Source organism: Quercus lobata, chromosome 1 (assembly GCF_001633185.2).
Source record: "Quercus lobata isolate SW786 chromosome 1, ValleyOak3.0 Primary Assembly, whole genome shotgun sequence".
NCBI lineage: Eukaryota > Viridiplantae > Streptophyta > Magnoliopsida > Fagales > Fagaceae > Quercus > Quercus lobata.
Window position 1 is genome coordinate 32524852 of NC_044904.1, and position 24514 is coordinate 32549365.

A 24514-nucleotide genomic window follows, 5' to 3' on the forward strand; every position below is an offset into this window, starting at 1 on the left:
TAGTAGGGTTTATATTTTTTACATTTTATTGGTCAGTTGGTCTATTTTCTAGACTAATACAATCGGTCTAATACCGAAAACTGTAAATTTGGCAGCTGCTCTTTCAGTTGAATATATTTGGAGTAACCATTACTATTGTTGCTGGTCTAAACTACTCAACCTATAGTGCAGTTTACCCGAACTTGAACTTTAAATTTTTCAGTTTAAGTTGCATGACCCTTCAATTGCATCAACTCATAAGACCGTTCTTGTTGCACATTATATCACTTCACGCATTTAGTATTGAAAATTTGAGATACATATTAAAATTTAATGTAAATTTAACTGCTCATCGTTTAGCTTGAGTTTTTATGCTTCTGCTATCTTTCTAGAACATGAACCAGATAAACTACCTCTCTTTAATTACGCTCAACCAAACGAATTTGGAGAGACGATTTGGCTCCTCTCTGATGGATTGACTAGCCGTTTGCTGACTACAATTGGTTCAAGAACCAAATTTATCACAAGACCAATCTACTGTCTAATGAAGCATGGAAGAGCATAAGTGAAAGCCTTCCAAAAGGTGGGGAAAAGAGTAAAAACAACAGCCATTGAAGTTAATCCAAAAGGAACTTTTAGATTAAAGCTTCAAACACCAAAATACAGCATAGTGAAGTTTAAAAAGTAAAAACCAAACATACAGGCATTGAAATATCATAAAACCATTGTACAAACCCAGGAACAACCATACAAAAACTAAACAAGAAAACTATTATTGTTCATTTAATCGACTTCTTCAATCTTGGGACCAGCACCGCTTCCACTGCCAGCTGAAGGCCCATCCTCATCCATTTGCCCACCCATATCACCACCAGTTCCTTGGTACATCTTTGCGATGATTGGGTTGCAGATGCTCTCCAGCTCTTTCATCTTGTCCTCGAACTCATCCGCCTCAGCAAGCTGGTTCCCATCAAGCCATTGGATGGCCTGATCAATTGCATCTTCAATTTTCTTCTTGTCTGCAGCTGGAAGCTTAGAGGCAATCTTGTCATCTTTGATAGTGTTCCTCATATTGTAAGCATAGTTCTCCAATGCATTCTTTGCCTCAACCTTCTTCTTATGCTCCTCATCCTCTGCCTTGTACTTTTCAGCCTCCTGGACCATCTTCTCAATCTCTTCCTTGGAGAGTCTACCCTTGTCATTGGTGATTGTAATCTTGTTCTTCTGTCCAGTAGTTTTGTCCTCAGCAGAGACATTCAAGATACCATTGGCGTCGATGTCAAAACAGACATTAATTTGAGGGACACCCCTAGGAGCAGGAGGAATGCCAGAGAGCTCAAATTTGCCCAACAAGTTATTGTCACGGGTCCTGGTTCTCTCACCCTCGTATACCTGGATCAGCACACCAGGCTGGTTATCAGAGTAGGTTGAGAACACCTGCTCCTTCTTTGTTGGAATGGTGGTGTTCCTTGGAATCAAAACAGTCATGACACCTCCAGCAGTCTCCAGACCGAGTGATAGGGGAGTGACATCCAGCAACAAGAGATCCTGCACCTTCTCATTACCCTCACCGCTAAGAATTGCAGCCTGAACAGCAGCACCATATGCAACAGCCTCATCAGGGTTAATGCTCTTGCAGAGCTCCTTCCCATTGAAGAAATCCTGCAACAATTGTTGAACCTTGGGAATCCTAGTAGACCCACCAACCAAGACTACATCATGTACACTGCTCTTATCCATCTTAGCATCCCTCAAACACTTCTCCACAGGCTCCATACACTTCCTGAATAAGTCCATGTTTAGCTCCTCGAATCTGGCCCGGGTAATTGTGGAGTAAAAGTCAATACCCTCATACAAAGAATCAATCTCAATGGTGGTTTGAGCTGTAGATGAGAGAGTCCTCTTAGCCCTCTCACAGGCAGTCCTCAACCTCCTGAGAGCCCTGGGGTTTCCACTAATATCCTTTTTGTTCTTCCTCTTGAATTCCTGTACAAAATGGTTCACCATCCTGTTATCAAAATCTTCACCTCCCAAGTGAGTATCACCAGCAGTAGCTTTCACTTCAAATATACCCTCTTCGATGGTAAGAAGAGACACATCAAATGTCCCACCACCCAGATCAAAGATAAGTACATTCTTTTCACCCGAGCTGGTTGCCTTCTTATCAAGCCCATATGCAATAGCAGCAGCAGTTGGCTCATTGATAATACGCATCACATTAAGGCCAGAAATAACACCAGCATCCTTCGTGGCTTGACGCTGCGAGTCATTGAAATATGCAGGGACAGTAACAACAGCATTCTTAATGGTTGTACCAAGGTATGCCTCAGCAATCTCCTTCATCTTTGTGAGAACCATAGAGGAAATTTCTTCAGCAGAAAATTGCTTCTCCTCACCCTTGTAGTTAACCACAATCATGGGCTTGTCGCCAGGGCCAGGAATCACCTTGAATGGCCACAACTTCATGTCACCTTGCACCGAAGGATCACTGTACCTCCTACCAATCAAACGCTTGGCATCTGGATAAACAAAAATTAAACAAATTCAGTCAGGAAATTATCCAACAATTTTCCCTTTTTGAAATACAAAACAGTGAATTAAACACGTTATCAGAAAAAGTTGAAAGCAAAATACACATTTTGATCCCAAAAAAAAAAAAAAAAAAAAAAAAGGACCCTTGAATTTAAATACATTAAATTTTGACTCAAAAACCTCGAAGGGTTATTTTTCTTAACTTATTAAAATGAAGATTCTACAATTACTTATAAAAAGCGGGGGGAAAAAATCAACAATGTCTTACAGAAATTCCTTCAAGATGCATAAACTTAAAACTAAATTTCAAATTCCTCCAATGCTCGGAGAGGTGAAGAATGGTGATAAAAGCAACAGGTCACACACCCAGATTAGATGAACATGGAATCATTATGGATTAAGCTCCAGCACTTAACCATACATCTATGTACGGAAAACTAAAGATATGGAAGTCAAAAATTGTATTTTCTTCTCTGAGTCAATGCACTTAATTTTATCAAAGAACACAATATTTCTATTCTCAGAGCCTCGAATTAATCCAAATATATCTTCTAAACTTAAGAAAATAAAAAAAAATAAAAATCATCATAAAATTGAATAATCTACAGCGAATAAGAAATTCCTTTAACATTCGTATCCGAAAATTTTCTTTACGAATTCCTCATTAGAGCTCCAAATTGATGAGAAAAGCAATAAAATTTTCCAAGAAAGATTTCCATCAAAACAGAACTACGAAAACAGAGACACAGAACACAAATTTGCTTTTCTGATTTGCTTATAACTGAGTAAAAATTAAACATTACACGGAACCATTGTATTTTATGCTCGAACACTACCAGCTATCTATACCTCCATTTACAAGAAAACAGAGACAGAGAACTCAATTTTTTCTTTTCTCAATCAAATAAGCAAAACAGTAACAGTAATACTAGCATCCATAACATAACACACACCACTAAATCTGAAGTCCAATCACCAAATTTTCTCACTAACCAAACAAACAAAGCAGCGCCAAAAAAAAAAAAATCAAAATTAAACTACAGTTCCGAAAAAAATAATCACAGAGAGAGAGAGAGAGAGAGAGAGAGAAGTAACTAACCGAAAACAGTGTTGGTAGGGTTCATGGCGACCTGGTTCTTAGCAGCATCACCGATCAAACGCTCGGTGTCAGTAAAGGCCACATAAGACGGCGTCGTTCTGTTCCCTTGGTCATTGGCTATGATCTCAACGCGATCGTGTTGCCAAACACCCACACACGAATAGGTAGTCCCCAAATCGATCCCAATCGCCGGTCCTTCACTTTTTGCCATAGCTAACAGAAACAATCACAGAACGAAGATACCAAAACTATCAAAAACGAATAGATTTCAGAGAAATTTCAGAGAGAGAAAGTGAAACAGAGTGCTCTGTTTTTTTTTTTTTTTTTTTGCTTTGTGAATTGAGGAGTGAATAAGGGTGGTGGTTTATAAAGGAATTATTGGATTTTCTGGAACGTTCTAATCGTGGATTGTGAACCGTCGGATCAAGTATTTTTTTTATTTTTAAAATGAGAACGAGAGAGTTTTCTTGAACGTGGTATAGTTCTCCCGCTATTTCCAGGCGGTTCCAGAATTTTCCTTTTCTATTACCAAAGCTACGTGTCGTGTAGGCTCTGGAAAATCCTGGCCGTTTAAAGTCCGTGGGTCCTTTCACTGTTTTTATTTAATAATGAATGTTGATTGTGGAAGTATTATTGCTCGGAGAGAGAAAGCCGTACACCAATGGGGTTAGCTTTAAAACGGCGACTTGTCATCTCGTAGCAAAAATAAGGGTTAAAAAAAAAAGGAAAGAAATGGCCAATGATGGCTTGCAAGGTGTAAAAAGGTAATGCATCTTTTTCTACACTTTTATTGTCAAATTACATTTTTGGCCTTCCAATAATTGGAGTGATCTAAATAAATTTCGTTTATAAAAAATTAATATGAGTGAATCTGAATGAAAAAAGAAAGAAGGTCTGGATCATAGGTATATTAATTGATTTAGTCTATTATGTTTTTTTATCGGAGTTGGCTTGACACGAACCCGACCTACTCATCAAGTCTTCATTATAAAATTTTAAACTTAATTATTTTATTTACTCATTTTCAATGTATGTTTGTATAATAAAGTTTCTAAATTATAGATAAAAATATTTGATGATGCCGGGAATACCACCAGTAAGTCATACAGTCCTCGCGCACTACGGACAGCACCTGCACAATGAAAAGAAAAGGGCCTAGCGGAGGGTACCGGTGTGGTACTAGCCAAACACCCTCCGAAGGTCAAGTCAGAATTATTCTCGCTACTTTAGAGTGCTAAAGAGGGTCAATTATGCGTACCTTGGTTTGTGAGGGGGCATGGTTTTTATAGTAGTAGGGCTCGCCTTCTTTTCCTTGGAGTAGAAGTCTTTTCCTTATAGGAGTCCTCTTGGGCGTATTTTGCGGGATTCTTTCCATATAGGAGTCCTTAGATTCCGTGAGGTGTGGGGAGCAAGTTGTTTACTTATACACGCAAACGTGGCGATCACGCATTCCATGGCTGACGCCGTCAGTATACGTTGTTTCGTCAGATCAGGCTCCGTCAGCTTCAGGATGTCCAGCATCACGGCACTTTACATGTGGAATTTCTTCACTCTATTTCACCGTCAGCCCTTCAGGAATGCTGACGGCAAAAACCATCCCGTCACCCATGTCCAAAACTTGTCCCGTCACTTTTGTCCACTTATTTTATCCTCATCAATATTAATGATACTTTTTTTTTTGAAAAGAAAATATTAATGATACTTGAAAAGGAATTCTCAAATATAAATGTTTTCAATGTCGAATCTACTACTAACATTGAGTAGTCTTTTTGTAAGTTTACTATAGATTTTTCTCCTAACTATTTACTCTCTCTTCTTTTTTTTCTTTTTTTTTTTTTACCTAAAATGTTATATTTTATTCTTAAATTTGTATATATTGTATGGGTTTGGATATTTTTTCTTTAAACTTTAAACTTATTTGTTTATATACAACTTTTTAAAATCTTCAATTTTCTCAAGTACAACTCTAATTTTGCCAACTTTCAAAAAATATATAATTAAGTTTTTAAGAAAGAACAAAAATCTTTCAACATAAAGTTAATCCAAAGCAAACTTAGTTTATAATCTCATTTCATGTTTCATGTATAATATGTATACTCATTTTCTTTTCTTTTGCTGTATAAAAAATTATTAGACTAGTAAACCATTATAATTTGTTATCGAATTATAGGTTTAAGGATTTATGTGTTATTCAACTTTTTCTTAGGGTGTTTTTCTTTTATAATTCTTTTATTTGTATTGAGGAAAAAAAAAGGTTAGAAAGTATGGTGATTTTTGTTTTTTGTGTGTGACAAAATATGGTCATCCTGGGTTGACTTGACCTGTTAAAGTCTTGGCAAAGTCTTGAGTAGGAGTGATGACCCATTTTAGTCCAATAAGCTTCTAACACGTACCCCCACCAAATTGAATCCAAACATGATTGATCCGACCTCTTTTCTAGGTCTAGGTCTCAAAAGTCATGACTATGCCAAATGATTACTATTTATCAAACACTTAAGTAAATTACATTGGTACATTCGAATCATTAGTATATAGGCCCAGGAGGGGTGGTCTAGTGGGTGAAATCCTGCATGTAAACATAAGGTTCCTCGTTCGAGTCGTGGCGGGTATCATGTAGGGAGTGGGCTCCTAACTTGCATTACGCCTCATCTGCTAGCTCTTTTGGGGTGCTAAGATGAGGACTGTGGCACCCCGGTCACAATAGCTATATCTCAATACAATATTTCCTAGCAGGAGGTGCCCCTATTAGGTCATGCCTTGGGGGTAAGCCACATATGGTCGTTCCTACCCCCCTTTTATTCAGGAAAAAAAAAAAAGGAATAAAAATCATTAGTATATAGTCTACTTTTGGTGAAACTATTTTAATGAAGTTTTTTTAAAAAAAAATTCTAAATTCTAAATGTAAGGAATGTATTTGGATTAGACCCAGTATGAGATTGGATTTAAGCCCAACAAGCCCAAACAATAAATTTATAGAGCGTGGGTAAAAGAATTAGTTCTACTCTAAAAGATAGACCATAAAAGTTGCTAAATTAAGGTTGTTAAGCACAAGTAAAGTAAGAAATTCTGTCCTCGGCACAGCCTGAGAAACTTATCTTATAATATCTTGATGATGAACACATTTACCAGAACCCACGATGTTATTGCCTAGATTTTATGATTTTTTTCCCTCCTCCTTTAGATCATCTTTCCATGCTATATATTACAATCTTGGTGTTATCCCTACCATACACGTGTAGATTGGATTCTAAGAACTCCTTCTTGTCCCATCCAACACCTCCCAGAACCATCAAATAGTAGTTGTAAGGTTGTTTGGTCACTGTTTAGGTATCACCTCCACATTAATGCGGTTAGAGAGTTAGTTGGGAGACATTTAATGTGGAGGTAGCAGTTTTTGAAGATATTTGTTGCCTCCCTCTACTTACCCCTTGTTCAACGTCCAACTCCTAGTTGTGATGTAACTTTGAAGAAGGTCTAGGGTGATATGACACTCTTACTGACCTCGGATCCTTGTTCCCAAGATAGTTTTTCTTCTCGGACGTGTGTTGGACTTATCTCGTACTATTTTTATTTCTCTCTTTATACCATTCCCATTATAACCTCATTTGACCATTCTCGGATTAGTTAATGTCCTTGAATTGGGCCTATGGCTCAATCCGTACAACCTTAATAATACCTCTTAACTAACTGGCTCCCACACTAAATTATCATAAGTTTCAAGAAATTTAAAAGAGGTTTTATTATTTATTTTAAATTATTTTATAGTATACTATAGTTTTTATTTTTTGATAAAAACTTAGTCTTACATGATGTGCTTTCCTCATTCATCATTTAACTTTAAAGTAATTTTTGTTATTTTGTTTTTACTATCCATTTTATCATTTAATTAAAATATTTTATTTTGCATACATATAATTCTTAATTAAGCCGTATATCATATAAGCCTAGCACTAAATATTAGAGCTCCATTTGGTTGGAATGATGAAAAAAAAATGAAAGGATGAAAAATATATATAAACTTTTCATAATTGGGTTGAGAATAAAAAATGCACTTGAGGTGAATTTACTAAAAATGGGTTGAAATAAGACAAATATTTGATGGGTAGGAAAAAAATAAAAAAAAGTTACGTGGAAGGGCAATTAAGTCATTTTGACCTAATTACCAAATTTCAACCTAGTTTTCTCCCCAATTTAGGAAAAAATTAACTTGTTGGGCCAAACTCACAAGTGGAAAACATCTAGACCCCACAATTTTCTCTTATAATTGCCCTTATTAAGTTGTTAACCAAACAATGAAAAAAATCAAATTTTCACCCACTTTTCCACCCAAAGTTTCCCATCATCCATGTTTTTACACCAACCAAACAGATTCTAAATATTGGGTCTTTCCACATTGTGGTTGCATCATATGCCTCAACACAAGTGTTATGCATGGTAAAAAGTGCTTTCTCCATGTTTTGCACAAAACTACATTTAAAATTTTCAACATTGTTTGCTTGAAGTGAAAACGTTTCAATAAGTTTAGAAAATACTCTAATTAATCAAAAATCTTAAAGAAGTTTCATTCTGATTGTATAGCATAATATATATATATATATATATATATTAACAATAAAAATTAGGTCTTATAATATATGGCTCAACTAAGTTTATTTATACTATTATTTAAGGAGTTTTTCCTATTTGGACCAGTTTTTTTTTTTTTGTTCCAAAATATCCTTACATCCCTAGGTTTAAGTAGAGACAAAACTAAAGGATAATCTAGAAAAAATACATGTCTAACTTGTACTAAAATATTGCCTACAAAATAAGAACACTCTTCTACTAACTCACTTCTTCAAAGCAACTATATGTTTATTTATTTTCTTTTTAAAATAGAAAAATAAGTTAAAGACCCCACGTTTATCCAAAAATAAATCTAAAAAAAATAAAAATAGTTATTAAAAAAAACTAAACTAAATAGATATATACACATTATCTGTATATATCTGTATATATTAAGAGGATTCAGAAAGTTAGTTATTGTTTTTTTTCTGTCAAAAATACCCCTAAATTAATTAACTAACAACTTAAAAATGAGGATAAAATAGTAAATTGGCAAAAGAAAGTTAGTTATTACTTTTTTTACTGTTAAAAATACCCCTACCTAAAACTTAAAAATGGGGTTAAAATAGTAAATTGACAAAAATAATAAATTCATATTTCTACGTTGAAATGCCTTCTTGCTTCTAATAAACTTCTACTTTTACATTAATTTAAATTCCTACTTCTACTCTCTAACTCCCTATAAAATAAAATCACTATTTTGTTAGTTTTAAAACTCCTCAAATCTACAAAACTTACCCCACGTGTATATATATATATATATTGTTATTAGAAAAAATAGAAATCCCAAATTATAATAAATGCAAATTATTAATCTTTACTCAAAAAATAGAAAAGCCTCACGCGCGTGCTCAGAGGCTAGTTTATCTTCTATATATATTAAGAGGATTCAGAAAGTTAGTTATTACTTTTTTTTGTCAAAAATACCCCTAAATTAATTAACTAACAACTTAAAAATGGAGATAAAATAGTAAATTAGCAAAAGAAAGTTAGTTATTACTTTTTTTACTGTCAAAAATACCCCTACCTAAAACTTAAAAATGGGGTTAAAATAATAAATTGACAAAAATAATAAATTCCTACTTCTACGTTGAAACGCATTCCCGCTTCTAATAAACTCCTACTTTTACGTTAATTTAAATTCCTACTTCTACTCTTTAACTCTCTATAAAATAGGATCACTCTTTTGTTAGTTTTAAAACTCCTCCAATCTACAAAACTCACTTTACGTATTCATTTTTTTTTTTTTTTGGTGATTAGAAAAGGTAGAAATCTTAAATTATAATAAATGCAAATTATTAATCTTCACCCAAAAAATAGAAAAGCCTCACGTGCGTGCTCAGAGGCTAGTCTGTATATATTAAGAGGATTCAGAAAGTTAGTTATTGATTTTTTTTTTCCTGTCAAAAATACCCCTAAATTAATTAACTAACAACTTAAAAATGGGGATAAAATAGTAAATTGGCAAAAGAAAGTTAGTTATTACTTTTTTTACTGTTAAAAATACCCCTACCTAAAACTTAAAAATGAGGTTAAAATAGTAAATTGACAAAAATAATAAATTCCTACTTCTACGTTGAAATACCTTCCTGCTTCTAATAAACTCCTACTTTTACATTAATTTAAATTCCTACTTCTACTCTCTAACTCCCTATAAAATAAAATCACTCTTTTGTTAGTTTTAAAACTCCTCAAATCTACAAAACTTACCCCACATATATATATATATATATATATTTTTTTTTTGGTGATTCGAAAAAGTAGAAATCCCAAATTATAATAAATGCAAATTATTAATCTTTACCCAAAAAATAGAAAAGCCTCACGTGCTTGCTCAGAGGCTAGTATATATATATAAGTAGATATATCTTTAACTCCCACTAAAAATTTGCCTACAAAATAGGACTACTCTCCTAAAGATTTTCAAATTACTTTATCCATTTATAAAAAAAAAAAAAAATTAATTAAATTAAAACAAACACACGTCTCTTTATAAAAACACATCTGTTGTATTGATTAAAAAAAAAAAAAAAACAGCCATACACCCACATTTTAGTCACACAAACAACTTCAAACTTCTACCCAATAAATTTAAATCTCCCCATTATAGCATGTGTGAGCGTGACTCAACTAGATTAGTTTAGCTAAAGCCCATATGCTTTATCTAATAAAATTAAAGCCCATGTTTTAACAAAAAGAAAATAGCCCAACTTCTCTCATATGGGCTCAATGTGCTAAATCATCTATACTACTATTTAAGGAGTTTTTTCTGTTTGGATTGATTTTTTTTTTTTGTTCTAAAATACCCCTATATCCTTATATTTAAGTAGAGACAAAACTAAATTACAATCCGGTAAAAATAAAACCCTAACTCTCACTAAAATATTTGCCTAAAAAATAGTGTTACTCTCCTGTTAATTTTCAAATTTCTTTATCCACTTATAAATTAGATTCTTAAAATAAAAATTATATATATATATATATATATATTTATATATATAAACAAAACCTCATCGCATGTGATAAGGCTAGTACATCGTAACACGTTTTACCGTTTGGCACATATAAGTACATTGAAATTTTAACATAGTTCACTCAAAGTAAAACTCCATTATTGAAGATTCAAGCAATTTCTAATACAATTCTGATTAAAACTAAATATAAAAATTTGAAAAAATTTAAAAGAAATTTATCAGTCCAAATCTTTGCCCAGGTTGGTGTAGATCTCACGATCTCTGATGAGATCTACCAGAATTTCTGTTTGTCAATATTTCTTTCATTTTCGATCAAAATCGACTGCCACCAAGGACAACTAACCTATTGTTTCTCTTCGGTTGATGATGAGTCTCATTTTTTGCAACCCAACGAGATCAAGTTGAGTCCGAGCTAAGCCTAAACCCAACCCATGGACACCTCTACTCACAATATTGTGAATCCTACGATTTATGAGGGTGGAATAGACTCATAAGTGACAAGGAGAGCATGTCTCTTTAATGAGTGGATATACAATCCCTATAATGTAAAATAGGTGGTCTAATAAAAATATGACATGTCTATTATAAATGCCAGATAAATCAAAGTGAACTCAACAATTACCAAAAATTTTAGGATCATATAAAAAACCACAACTTTTGTCACAATTGTCCACGTGAAAGACTGTGAGTAGTGAAAAAAAATTGGTAAGTCCATGTGAAAATAACAGGTAGCTAGTCACAGTCTACCACGTAAAATATTTATAGTAAAAATTGTGACTTTTTATGTAGTAGTATACTAGAATGAGATTAAATTCAATTACGATCTAGTGTAAGAGAAATCGCACTAGTTATTGTAAAATAGAAAAAATTGTCAATTTTAGTGTTTTACACATTTTTTCTTAAAAACTATCAACATCAGTGGGTCTTCAGCATTGTATATATACAAAATTGTTATAGAAACCATGTAAATTTTCACAGTTACTATAACTTTCTATTTGATTATTTAACTCTCTCTCTCTCTCTCTCTCTCTCCAATCCAGGAAAAAAAAAAAAAAAAGAGTAAAGGACTTTCATATTTGAGCAAAGGAGGAAAATGGTAAGTATTGGGTGTGGAAGATGGGATTTTGGTCAGAAAAGAAGAATAAAAGAAGACAAAAGATGTGATTCAGACCTTACCGTAAAGGACCCAAATCGAAAAATGCATGAAAATATAGAATTTGAAATGAGAAAATTTCTCTATATATTGCACCAAAGCTACATTAAATTATTAATATTTTTTGCTTGAAGTAGACATTTTTTGCCTAACATTTCAAAAAATTTCGAAAAACTCCTCCAATTAATCAAAAGTCCTAAAGAAGTTTCATTTTTTATTAAATTATTTTAATTATGTAACATAATTTTTATTTTAATAATAAAAGTTAGTTCTTACAGATTGTGCTTTGCTTGCAATATATGGCTCGAGTTTTACACTTCGTTCGACATGCTTTTCCATTTGGCACATTATGAATGCATTGGAATTTTTGACATAGTTTGCTCAAAATAAACTCCATTATTGAATTTTCAAGCAAACTAGAATACTATTCCGATTAAAAGTAAATACCAAAAATTTTTATGAACTTAAATGAAATTTCATTTTTTATTTTTTATAAAAAAATATTATAATTTTTGGTTTCAGTAAAAAATTTGGTCTTCGTGTGTGTATTTTCAATTTTCACCGTGTAACATGAAGTCATTTTTATTCTTTTATATTTATTGTCCATTTAATTGTTGATTATATTCTTAGAATATTTTCTTAGTTGAAATAAGTTTTTTTTTTTTTTTTTTTACTTAATCCGCACGGCCACAATTCTAATGTTGATTAATTTGAAATTACAGAAATGAGTTCTTGCAAATATCACTTAATTATGTTTCTTTGCCAAAATGCGCCCCTATTAGGCATTGGGTTGTAAGAACTAAGAAGTATAGCAACATTGTCACATGAGGATTCACAACTACCAAATTAAATTTTACCATTAAATTGCAGTTTTTTTTTTTGGATAGAATTAAATTGCTTTTTTATTGCATTGTTTAAGTTGTTAACTACAAAGGTTGGTTCGCTTGAGAAAGGTCGAGAATGCAGAAAATTTTCTTTTCCAGAGAATGCAAAAAAAGAATTGGCATTCAAATCAGAGAGAAGCAGAGGGCAAGGACCATATCAGCCCAAGGACGTTAACCCTTATTATTCACAAACCAAAACAAGATTACAGTAAGGCTTTTGCTACATATTTATAAACAACATTCTTAATAAGCTACTACCAAATTTACAGAGGTAGACCTCAAGAGAATCAGCAACAACATTCCTATAAATAAGTTATTACGCAAGGAAATGTGCAAGAAAATCATTTACCATAATCACCACCAGCTCCTTGGTACATCTTGGCAATAAACGGGTAACAAATACCCTCTAGCACCTTCATTTTTTCCACAAACTCATCTGCCTCAGCAAGCTGGTTCCTATTAAGCCAGAGGATCGTCTGCTCAATAGCATCTTCAGTCTTTGTTAAAGCATTCTTCACATCATTGATTTTGTACCTCATGTAGTGAGCACAATTTTCCAACGCATTCTTTGCCTCAATCTTCTTTTTATGCTCCTTATCCTCAGCCATGTACTTCTCAACCTTGTTCTTCTTATCCTGCTTATCCTGAGCTATGCTCTTCTCAGCCTCCAGCCCTTTGTCCTTAAACTCCTTAGCCTCATAATCCCTTTTCGTGGCTACATCCATGTGACCATTAGAAGTAGAACTCTGACAAATATTATTAGGCTTCGTATACTCATGCATGATACCATTCATGTTAATATCAACACCTTGATGAATCTTAAACTCCTTGTTACGCTCTTTAGCCTCCTGTCCAGCTCCACACATGTTACCATAACCACCTTGACCAATCTTGGCAATGAGCTCATTGCAGATGCTCTCCAGCTCACTCATCTTGTCCTCAAATTCATCTGCCTCAGCAAGCTGGTTCCTCTCTAGCCAATCAATAGTATGCTCAATTGCTTCTTCAACCTTCTTTTTGTCCACAGCACGAACTTTAGCAGCAATCTTTTCATCTCTGAATGTGTTCCTCATGTTGAAAGCATAGTTCTCAAGTGCATTTTTAGATTCAGCCTTCATGTTATGCTCCTCATCCTCAGCCTTGTACTTCTTAGCCTCCTGCACCAATTTCTTAATCATTTCCTTAGAGAGCCTGCCCTTATCAGTGATTGTAATGTTGTTTCCCTTTCCAGTGGTTTTATCCTTGACAGAGACGTTCAAGATTCCATCAACATCAATGTCAAAACAAACAGCGATTTGTGGATCTCCACTAGGAGATGGAGGAATACCAGAGAGCACAAATCTGCCTAGCAAATTGTTATCACTGCTTTTGGTACATTCACCCTCATAAACCTGGATGGTCACTCTATCCTTTTCATCAGATTCAGCTGAGAAATCCTCCTCCTTCTTGGCGGGAATAGTGGTGTTTCTTGGAATCAACACGGCCATGACTTCTCCAGAGGTCTCCAAACCGAGAGAGAGAGGAGTGACATCTAGGCACAAGATTTTTTTCACCTTTATATTACCCTCATCATTGAGAATTGCAGCCTGCACAGCAGAACCATAAGCAACTGCCTCATCAGGGTTAATCCTTTTGCAAAGCTCCTTCCCATCAAAGAAATCCTGCAACAATTTCTGAACCTTGGGGATCCTTGTAGACCCTCCAACCAGAACCACATCATGGATACTTCTCTTGTCCATCTTAGCATCCGTTAAACACTTCTCAACAGGCTCCATACACTTCATGAATAAATTCATGTTAAGTTCCTCAAACTTGGCCCGGGTGATGGTTGAGTAGAAGTCAATACCATCGTACAAAGAATCAATCTCAATTGCAGTTCGAGTATTAGAAGAGAGAATTCTCTTAGCCCTTTCACAAGCATTCCACAACTTCCTGAAAGCCTTACCTCCAGTAATATCCTTCTTATGCTTTCTCTTGAACTCTTGAATAAAATGGTTCACCATTCTACTATCAAAATCTTCACCTCCCAAGTGGGAAATACCAGATGTAGCTTTCACTTCAAAGATACCCTCTTCAACGGTAAGAAGTGAGACATCCAATGTCCCACCACCAAGATCAAAGATGAGCACATTCTTCTCACCTGTACCATCATCCTTGTCAAGCCCATATGCAATTGCAGCAGCAGTTGGCTCATTGATAAGCCGCATCACATTTAGACCAGCAATGACCCCTGCATCCATCGTGGCTTGGCGCTGTGAATGATTGAAACGAGCTGGGACAGAGATAACAGCATTCTTGATCTTTGAACCACAGTGAGCCTCAGCAATCTCCTTCATCTTTATGAGCACCATTGAAGAGATCTCTTCGGCCAAAAAATGCTTTTCCTCATACTTGTATGTGACCACAATAATGGGCCTCCCATGATCAGGGTCAGCAATCACCTTGAATGGCCACAGTTTCATGTCATGCTGCACAGAGGCATCTTTGAATCGCCTTCCAATCAAACGTTTGGAGTCTTCATACCATCAACATGAACATCAGTATACAAAAAAATCATTACTTTTTCTTTTTTTTTGGCTGAATAAACAAATCAAGACATTAGACATTCATAGCTTCATTGAAAACCAGAACAAAGCGAATACAGATAAACTTTTCTTACTGCTCCATGGATTTATCTAAACCAAAATAAAGAGTTCAACATTGAACCTTTGTTAAAAAATAAAAACAAATGGATGAGTGAGAAAATATTATTTACCAAAGAAACACTGTACTGCAAGAGCACACCACTAATAAATTGTTGAAGTTACATTCAGGTCAACTCAATGTAGTTTGAAGCCTAAGACCATAATTTGAAGTGTGACCTTTCTTGTATCTAAAATCCATTATAATTTTTTTATTATTTAAAAGTAATTCTTCTTAATTTTTTAGATGCAAAATCGTTAATTTTATATTTAGATTTTCCTAATAACTAATTTTCAATTAATAATATAAATAGTCCATCTAATCTTCTTATGACATAATCGATTTTAAGTAAGATTTAGGTGGAGCTTTTCTTATTTAAAATCCATTCTTCTTGATTTTTGAGGATTTCGTAATATATATTTTTCAATTGATAATATGATTAATCCAACTAATTTTATTAATCAAATTTAGTTTTGAATTTTTGATTTCACAAAAACAAACAATATTGATTGTAAAATTCTAAAAGCGGTATATGCATTTAGAGATAGAAAAAAAGTATTTTTTATATAATTAAGAATTGTTATGTTACATATTTGAACATTTTTATGATTATTTTTATTGTTAATTTTTCGATTGTATTATTTATTATCTTTTAACTCTTTTTTTCAATAAATTTTTTGTTAATTTGTGAGATTTCCTAGAAATATTTTGTTCTATATTTTATATATACAATCCTATTTGACATTTAGTTAATTTTTCTATTCATCTCTCAGTTTTTATTTGGTTTTTCATATTTACTTTCATATTTTTAGTAGAAATTTATAATTGACAAATATTTACAAATTATTGAAACAAAATCAAAATATAATTTTTAAAAAAAAATAATAATACTTAGAAGAATAGAATCTAACTTATCAAAGTCAATTTTGAAACTTCGCTTAAAAATAGAATCACCCAATGATTTGAACTTCCCTAAACAAAGAAAAATTTTACACATAATTAGATGAATCACTACTAAACAAATCAATAATAATTATATATAAAAAGAATCAAATATCAAAATTATAACACAAAATTTAACAAAAGAAATTAACATTAAAGTGATGCATGGTGAAGGAAAGTTAGAATCTAATTTCTTATTTTGATTTTGGTGTTGAGAGAGGAATTATTTAATGTATAATAACAACTTATTGGTTGGGAAACTTGGTTACAAAAATTGAAGTCTTAAAATTGTTATGGAAAATTGATAATTCATGATGATTTGACTCAGTTACAACCATTCTTTTTTAAACAACTTCGAATTTTAACCGGATTGAATTACTATTTGCTTACTAGGAGTCTTTTGAGGTGGGGAGAGAGAACCCACAGCCCATCCATGCTTTCTCTATTCTTTTTCTTTCTTATTTTTTCATTAAAAAAATTATTGATCCAAAATTTTGAATCTATGATTTTTATTTTACTAATGGAGTCCTTTTAGAACCACAATTTTTGTGCAAAAACTTTTGCCACAATTCTGATATGACAGACAGTGAGTAATTACCTATCACTTTTACATTTACCCCCTCACCCATTACTTTTTCTCCACCATAGTCTCATCATGATTCTGGCAAAAATTGTCTTCAAATTTTTTCTTTTCTAATGCCCTCTATTCATGGCCAAATGGCCTAACCTAAGAGCTAGGCTTGGACACAATGAGATATATTATAAGCTGAGAGTGGATGGAGTTGTAGTGTGTGAAGAGAGAAAAACAATTAAAAATTTGATATTTTAATAAAATTGAATTAAAAATAAATAATCAGATGAGTGTTTTTAAAAAGTTGTTAGATAAAATTGAAAGGAAAAAAAAAAAAGTTTTTACATATACCAGCATTGCAATACCAAACCAAAACTACTCAAAGCCAGAGGCAGCAGCCAACCAGGCAACCACTCTATAGATCACAATAGTCTGAACCCCAGCCTTCAAATCAAAACTATAGCCAGGGCTAAACTACATCTCTACAACTCTCAATAACCAGAGAACTTTCCTATAACAGAAACAGAAATTCCCCATTTTACAGCAAAGGGCTCTGTTATTTAATTTTTAACCATCAAAAAAGAAAGCAAAACAACAGTAATTAAAAAATAAAATAAAATAAAACGTGTCCCCATCTTCACAATAATTTTGCCGTTGACCAATCAGCTAAACAGAACCCAGATACGTTTAAACACAAACAACTAAATAAAATTATATAAAAATCTAAACTTGTAATGGTATCAGAGAAATAGGAACTCACCAAAAACAGTGTTGGTGGGGTTCATGGAAACCTGGTCCTTAGCTGCCTGACCAATCAAGCGGTGAGTTTCATTGAAAGCCACATAAGAAGGTGTGGTACGGTTTCCCAGATCATTGGGTATGATCTCCACTCGATTATGTTGCCAAATTGCCACACATGAGTAGCACGTTCCCAAGTCAATTCCGATCGCCGGACCCTCTCCTTTTCCCATCTTAGCTGACAAAATTGAAAAGAGAACAAAAGAAAATTCGAGGACTTTTTGAGATCACAGAAATTCTACACTATCACTATGGTTTGCTGACTCAAAGACGCAGTGGGAAGCGGAGAAAATGAGTTCTACTTGTACTATGTTCAGGCTAAACTTAGCTCGCAAGTCTTCATGGTCGTTGTTTATCTGTTTAGACGACTACATTATTGGTCACAGAAAGAACCTAGGAAGCTTGCTCCACTTTTCGTACGATTGTCAATCGATGTCATGTGTAAAAGGGTAAAGCGATACTATTAATCCAAAAGACAATTCATTTTTTTAGAGAGTCTTGATAAAAGAAATTTACCTACAATTTCTTTTTTTTTTAATAATTTATTAATTCATTGAAATTAACTTTTATTGTATACCAAACGCGTGTACAAATATGAACCCCAAAAAAAAAAATTGCATCATTTTTATATATGTTTATAATTATAGACTTTATAGTCATATAAATGATCCGGATTGAAACGTATAGAATTACTCTTTTAAAATGCTTTTTAAAAATGGAGCAAGAGTAGCAATGTAACGTACACATACACTCATTATGGGGAAAAAAAATATTATTGAGTTTTAAGATATAACAAAGAATCATCAAATTATTTTAACTTCTTCCTATTTGACTATTTTATATCCTTTAGGCCGGGTTTAATTTTTAGTTTCTCTATTTTTTTTAACTTAATAAATCTATAAAAATAAACTCTCATAAAGGAGCATTTAGTGAATTGTTACTCCAGCAACTTTGTTGGGTTTTTAGCTATGTTAGCAAACCCATGAACAAAATGTTGTGTTAGTGTCTTGTAAATGTCAAGAGCATTAGCATTGAAGAATGCTAATGCCATATCTAAGGCCTTTTTGGCATTGCATAGCTCAAAAATATTTGTATCAAAAAATGGTATACCTCATTATTGCAAAATTTTTTGCAATAGTGCTACAATACAATTCTAAACTTAGAATTGTACTGTAGCACTATGGTAAAAAATATATATATTTTATTCCACCCCTTAGTTGAAAAAAAGTGATGATGTGAAAGAAATAATAAAAAAAGATTAAAAAATAATATTTTAATGAAAAAGTAAAAAATAGAGTTTTTGGATATAGGGTGTATTATAAAATGGTATGGTATAATTGATAAAGTAACTTTTTGGGATGGTAAAATAGGATAGAGTAACATTCTTCAATGCTGATGCAATATTTGAAGTAAAGACAATTTTCATGTTCTACTATTCATTGCCTTGGATACGTGGCTTTGAAACCTTTTAGAGAGCTTCTGTTCGATTGAAATTGCATCTTGGGTAGATCCAGCTTAATTTTTGATCGATCGAAGTTCGGCAAACTTGATTCGTGTTTCAATCCATCTAATCACTAGGTTTTTTTGTTTTTTGTTTTTTAAGCCTCCGCCATATAAAGAAACACCTAGGGAACGTTAAAAGAAATTTTTGGAATAAAGATTTGAAGGTTTTGTGCCTATTGCCCTCAAACTCTACTAATGATCAAAACAATCATACATTGAGCCAATGGTGTTAAAGTTGCTGCTACACCAATTTATTCAAGTGATTGGATCTGAATCTTCAGGTGGATACTTGAAGTTCTGGATGGGAACTGGGAAGGCTTGTGTGAAAACATCTAAATGTCAAAGAAGCCTAAACTTTATTAAGTTTACAAAGAATAGGGTTACTCAGTTTGAAAATTTCTATTTGACAGTGGAGTTGTTTCTTGCCTTGGGGCATTGATTAGGTTAAATCACCCCAGGGTTTTATTGTGGAAATAATGTATTTCACTGATTTCCTTCGGTCACCATATTGTATGTGCAATTATTTTTCAATGATTTTATTGTTATTATATGTGTATGGTTGTGACTTAAATCAAGAAGTGATCATAATTTGACAAAGTAATCACTTGGCTTAAAACTTGGTTTAATATATAGGGGTCTAAAACCCAACAACCATTAACAATCTTTCAGAATAAACTTTTATCATTTTATTTTGAAATTTAACTTTCTCTTTAATTTTTATAAGTCCATCAAAATGTTGAAACGTAAATATTTATGTGTTAGCTTCTAATCATAGTTTTCAGAACCGGATCGGATCGGGAGGTTGATTGTGAAAATCGAAAACCAGGATGAAAACTGTTCTTTAAGCCTAAAGAACCGAAATTTTTGTTAATTCCGTGAACCCCTAAAACCGGGGTTGGACCGCACGAACCGGTAAGAACTGTGCGGTCCAACCCCTTAGCAATTTTTTTTAAAAAAAAAAGCAACTTAACACAATTTTATTCTACTTAATTAAATTATCCATCTCTTACAAGGAATAAAAAAAATTATAATTAAAATCCTTCAAAGATATTCAACTTTACTTCAAAAATAAATCATAAATTTTAATGTTTTCATGATTATTATTTTATTTTATTAACTTTCTTATTTAATTATTAAATAAATGCTTAAAAATCATTAAATTTCCCTCACATATATAGATATATTGTCAATTTTGCTAGTTTTATAAATTTAATATCTATATTTTGGCTTTAATTAATTATTAAATTAATTATGATATCATCCCGGTTCGACCTTGGTTCGACCTCAAAAATCTTGAACCTCTCCCTTTTATGGTTCAATGAATGGTCCGGATCTGAAAATCTTGCTTCTAATTACTCTAAGTCAGTGGGGTGTGTTTAGCTGATCTTTTTTCCTAATTAATTATTTATTTTAGTAATTATAATTTTTTAGAGTTCACTTCTTTTTAAATATAATTGTTCCTTTAACCGTTTTAAGAAAAACAAGTAAAGAAGAGAAATTATACCAATCTTTGTTTATTTTAACTCTAAAAAAGAATTATATATATATAGGCCATTTGATTGGGATGATGAAAATGTGAGAAGATAGAAAACACTAATAGAAGAAGGACAAAAATTTGAAGGATTAAAAATATTTCAGTTTTTTCTTATACGTGTTTGGTAGAAATAATAAAAATTGTTATTTGAATAAATTTACTGTTATATCCTTATTAAGGGGAGGATAAAAAATATTGGTAAAAATAATAAATTTCAACTTAAACCAAAAAAAAAAATCTCTCTACTTTTTCTCCCACATTCAAAAAAAAAAAAAAAAACAAAAAACAAAAAGAGAGAGAAGGTTTTTAGTGGGCCTAAGTGAAAAACTCCAACCTCTTTTTCACCATCCCCAAAAAATAAAAAAAAAATAAAAATCATTTTCTATCATCTCTTTTTCACCCAACCAAGTAGACCATCAAGTTCATGGACAACGAGAACAAATGATCAATGTTAACTTATAAGTGCCAAGTTACTTATAAAAAAATTATGCGTGCCAAAATTGACAACTCCTTTTACAGTGGATTTCTTTTTTTTTTTTTTTCTTCAAGTTATTTATAAAAAATAAAAAATAAAAAAAGCACCCGAAATCAGTGCGGAAGTCTAAGGTCAATTTGATTGTTCTTTAGGGAAAAAAAAAAAAAAAATTCTGTATTGTTCTTTTCTTTAATCCCTCAATTATACTACTAGATTTTTTTTTCTTCTAATGGTTTAGAAGATATTCTACTATATACTAAGGGCATTTGCATCATAAACATGCTAAAATAGCATATGGCCCAAAAGTTAGCCAATATAGGATTTTTCTACAGTACTTGTCCAAATTTTAGGAGGCACTTTAGCTTATGCGTATTTTTGGTAAAAATAGCTTTTTGGTCCCTACGTATTGGATCATTTTTTACTGTAGTCCACACTTATTTTGAGCTCCTATTTTAGTCCCTAAAAATCAAAAATCATTTTTAATTTAGCCCCTTTCAGCACCTCACTAATTAAAATATCATACGTAAGAAACAGAGTGCACCGCTAACATACTAAATGCTAATGTGTTGCCATTAAAATAATATTTTTTTTTAAATATTTGGCATTTAAAAAGTGCCACATCAGAATTTTAATATGAAAAACAGCAAAGCCAGAAAAAATAACAAAACAGAACTCTAAACTTCTAATTTAAAAAAAAATTCTTTCCATTATTTTTTAATGAAGAACGTGTTCCCCAGAGCATGAATGTTCATGTTCTTCCCCTAAAAATAACATGGTTGGTTGCCCAAAAAATTAATAAAAAGTCAAGATTTTCTTTTCTTTTTTTTGCATTTTCTTAGTAACCAAGCCCATCAAATCACCAAAACATTGAAACTCAGCAAATTACCAAACCCAACAAATTAAACTAAAATGAAAACCTTCAACAATACACACGTTCATCCAAATTTACAAACCCAAGAAAGAAAACCCAAATGAAAACCAAATAGCAAAAATTCAGCCGATTCTTTCAATTTCTCAATACAAGCCAAACCCATATGAAATCAAAACCAAAACTAGAGATATGAGAATACGAAACTAAGAAGTTGAGAACCTGTTTGGATTCAATATTTTGATAACTCAATTCTCAGTTTCCATAACTTATAACTAAAAAATGGTGGGACCCATAGCAAAAAGGTTGTTTGGCCAAATGATAACTCTGTTTCCATAACTCATAACTCAATGGCAATATTGTAATTAAACACACATAGAGGACCCACAGCTGCAACTTTTGACCACCTTTTGACTTTTTTTTTTTTTTTTTTACTTGTTCGGTCTTTAGTTCTGGGTTTTTTTTAATTATTTTTTTAGCTTCGGTGAGTTTGGGTACTGAAAAAAAAAAAAAAAAAAAAAAAAAAAAAAAAGAAGAAGAGAAAAAGCTGCATCGGCTGACAGGTATGGGACCCACAAATAGTGTGAAAAATATTGAGTGATGGAAATTGGGTGATGATGCCAAACGAGTGTGAAAAATTGAGTGATGAGTGATGAGTAATGGAAATTGAGTGATGAAAAAACCTTGGCCAAACAGGCTCTGAATTTTCAACCACTATGACCCCATCTCAACCTCCCTTTCGCAAACACTTACCATCAATTTGTGATTTGTGACCACCACCTCCACTACAACTGATCTCTACTTTTGTTTCACAACACCAACCACAATCAATCTCAAACTCACCTAGAAAATCATCAATCTCAGACTCTCTCTCTCTCTCTCTCTCTCTCTTTCTCTCTCTCTCTCTCTCCTAGATCAAACCGATCCCGGCCTCTCTTTCTCTCTCTAACCTAGATCAAACTAATCAAACCCAAATCCCAAAACCACTTCAACTCCCACCAATCAAACCTATATCCCAAAACCTTAGGGAGAAAAAGAAATGAGAGAGAAAAATACGAAATTGAAAAATGAAAGTGTGAAAGTGAAATCTTAACTCACTGGTGATGTTTTGGCATTGTGTGGTGGTTTGATTTTTTGGGTTTTTGTTTGTGTTTAGTTTTGTGTTTGTTCACGAGAAAAAAAAAGAAAAAAAGAAAAAAAAGTTTTATTTATTAAGAATAAATAAAATTGAAGGAATTATTTTAAATTTAGATGGTGGAGGATGTTGACGTGGCATTTTTTTAATGCCAAATAATTTTTTTAATATTATTTTTATTGATGCATTGGCATTTAGTGTGCTAGTGGTACACTTCGTCTATCAAATAAGATATTTTCGTTAATGAGATGATGGTAGGAATTGAAAACAAACTTTGATTTTTAAAGACCATACTAAGAGCTTAAAAAAAAAAGTAAGGACCAAAGTGTAAAATGACCCAAAATATAGGAATCAAAAAATATTTTTGCCTTTATTTTTCTATTGTTTTCTTCTTTCTCAGCAAACTCTGATTCAACACGGTTTGCAAATTCCAATTCATCCCACAACCTTCGATTCCCACACTCCACAAACTCTTATTCAACCTGGTACTTGCATCATCGCCAATCCATCATGGTGGATCTCATGCGTGACAACAAGCCAAATGGCAATGTGGGTGAATCAAACAATGTGGATCTCACGCATGACAATGATGAACCAAAGGGCCACACACGACAAGACGGAGGCGGTGTTGGTTTTCGATGAGTAATTAAAGAGCAGAGTGAGAAGGTGAGCAGTAGTGGTAGGATTGGCTATGGCAAAATAGCATAGAAGAGAGAAAGAGAGGGGATGGTTAAAATAATAATTTAATTAAGAAAAAAAAAATATTTTAACGAAATAGAATACGTGATAGAGAATAAAATGTTGGTGTTTGAAAAATGGCTAGCTAAAATAGAATAATTAGGCTCTTAATATAAACTAGGGAGAAAATTTTAGATAGACCTAATTGCCTAACTTTCCACCCATGTTACATATTTTTTAGCATACAGTAATAAATTTACAATAAGATTAATAGCACAACAAACTTAGTCCTTTCTTTCATAATGGTTGAGATCATAAGTTAGTAATTGATACTAAATTTAGTATAATATAAGATTGATGTTGTATTAATAAAAATATAATCATCTCAACAAGTTGGGAAAAAATGTTGTCAAATTTGTTTTGTTTGTAACATTATTGATAAATTAGGCAATAATCCTATTGATACACCAAAAAAAAAAAAAAAAATACAATTGCTTTTATAATTGTGAAGGAGGTGGTATGTTGTGCCTAATATATGACTAGTTGTACTCTATTTTACTGATTGTTGGGCTGTTAAGAAGAGGCACACTCATAAAAAAGTA

General features: G+C 32.6%; 2 protein-coding genes across 2 annotated transcripts; both read right to left on the reverse strand.

The window, feature by feature from the left end:
* Nucleotides 1–575: 575 nt before the first annotated feature.
* Nucleotides 576–3956, reverse strand: LOC115987279 (heat shock cognate 70 kDa protein 2-like). Its single transcript, XM_031110795.1, has 2 exons — nucleotides 3611–3956; nucleotides 576–2498 (listed from the first exon to the last, which is right to left on the reverse strand). Exons 1-2 carry the CDS (start codon nucleotides 3819–3821, stop codon nucleotides 763–765), a joined length of 1947 nt encoding a protein of 648 aa, XP_030966655.1. The 5' UTR covers nucleotides 3822–3956; the 3' UTR covers nucleotides 576–762.
* An 8873-nt stretch (nucleotides 3957–12829) lies between these two features.
* LOC115987286 (heat shock cognate 70 kDa protein 2-like) lies at nucleotides 12830–18177 on the reverse strand. Its single transcript, XM_031110806.1, has 2 exons — nucleotides 17682–18177; nucleotides 12830–15241 (listed from the first exon to the last, which is right to left on the reverse strand). The coding sequence occupies exons 1-2, from the start codon at nucleotides 17890–17892 to the stop codon at nucleotides 13068–13070; spliced, it is 2385 nt and encodes a 794-aa protein (XP_030966666.1). The 5' UTR covers nucleotides 17893–18177; the 3' UTR covers nucleotides 12830–13067.
* Between the last annotated feature and the right edge of the window lie 6337 nt (nucleotides 18178–24514).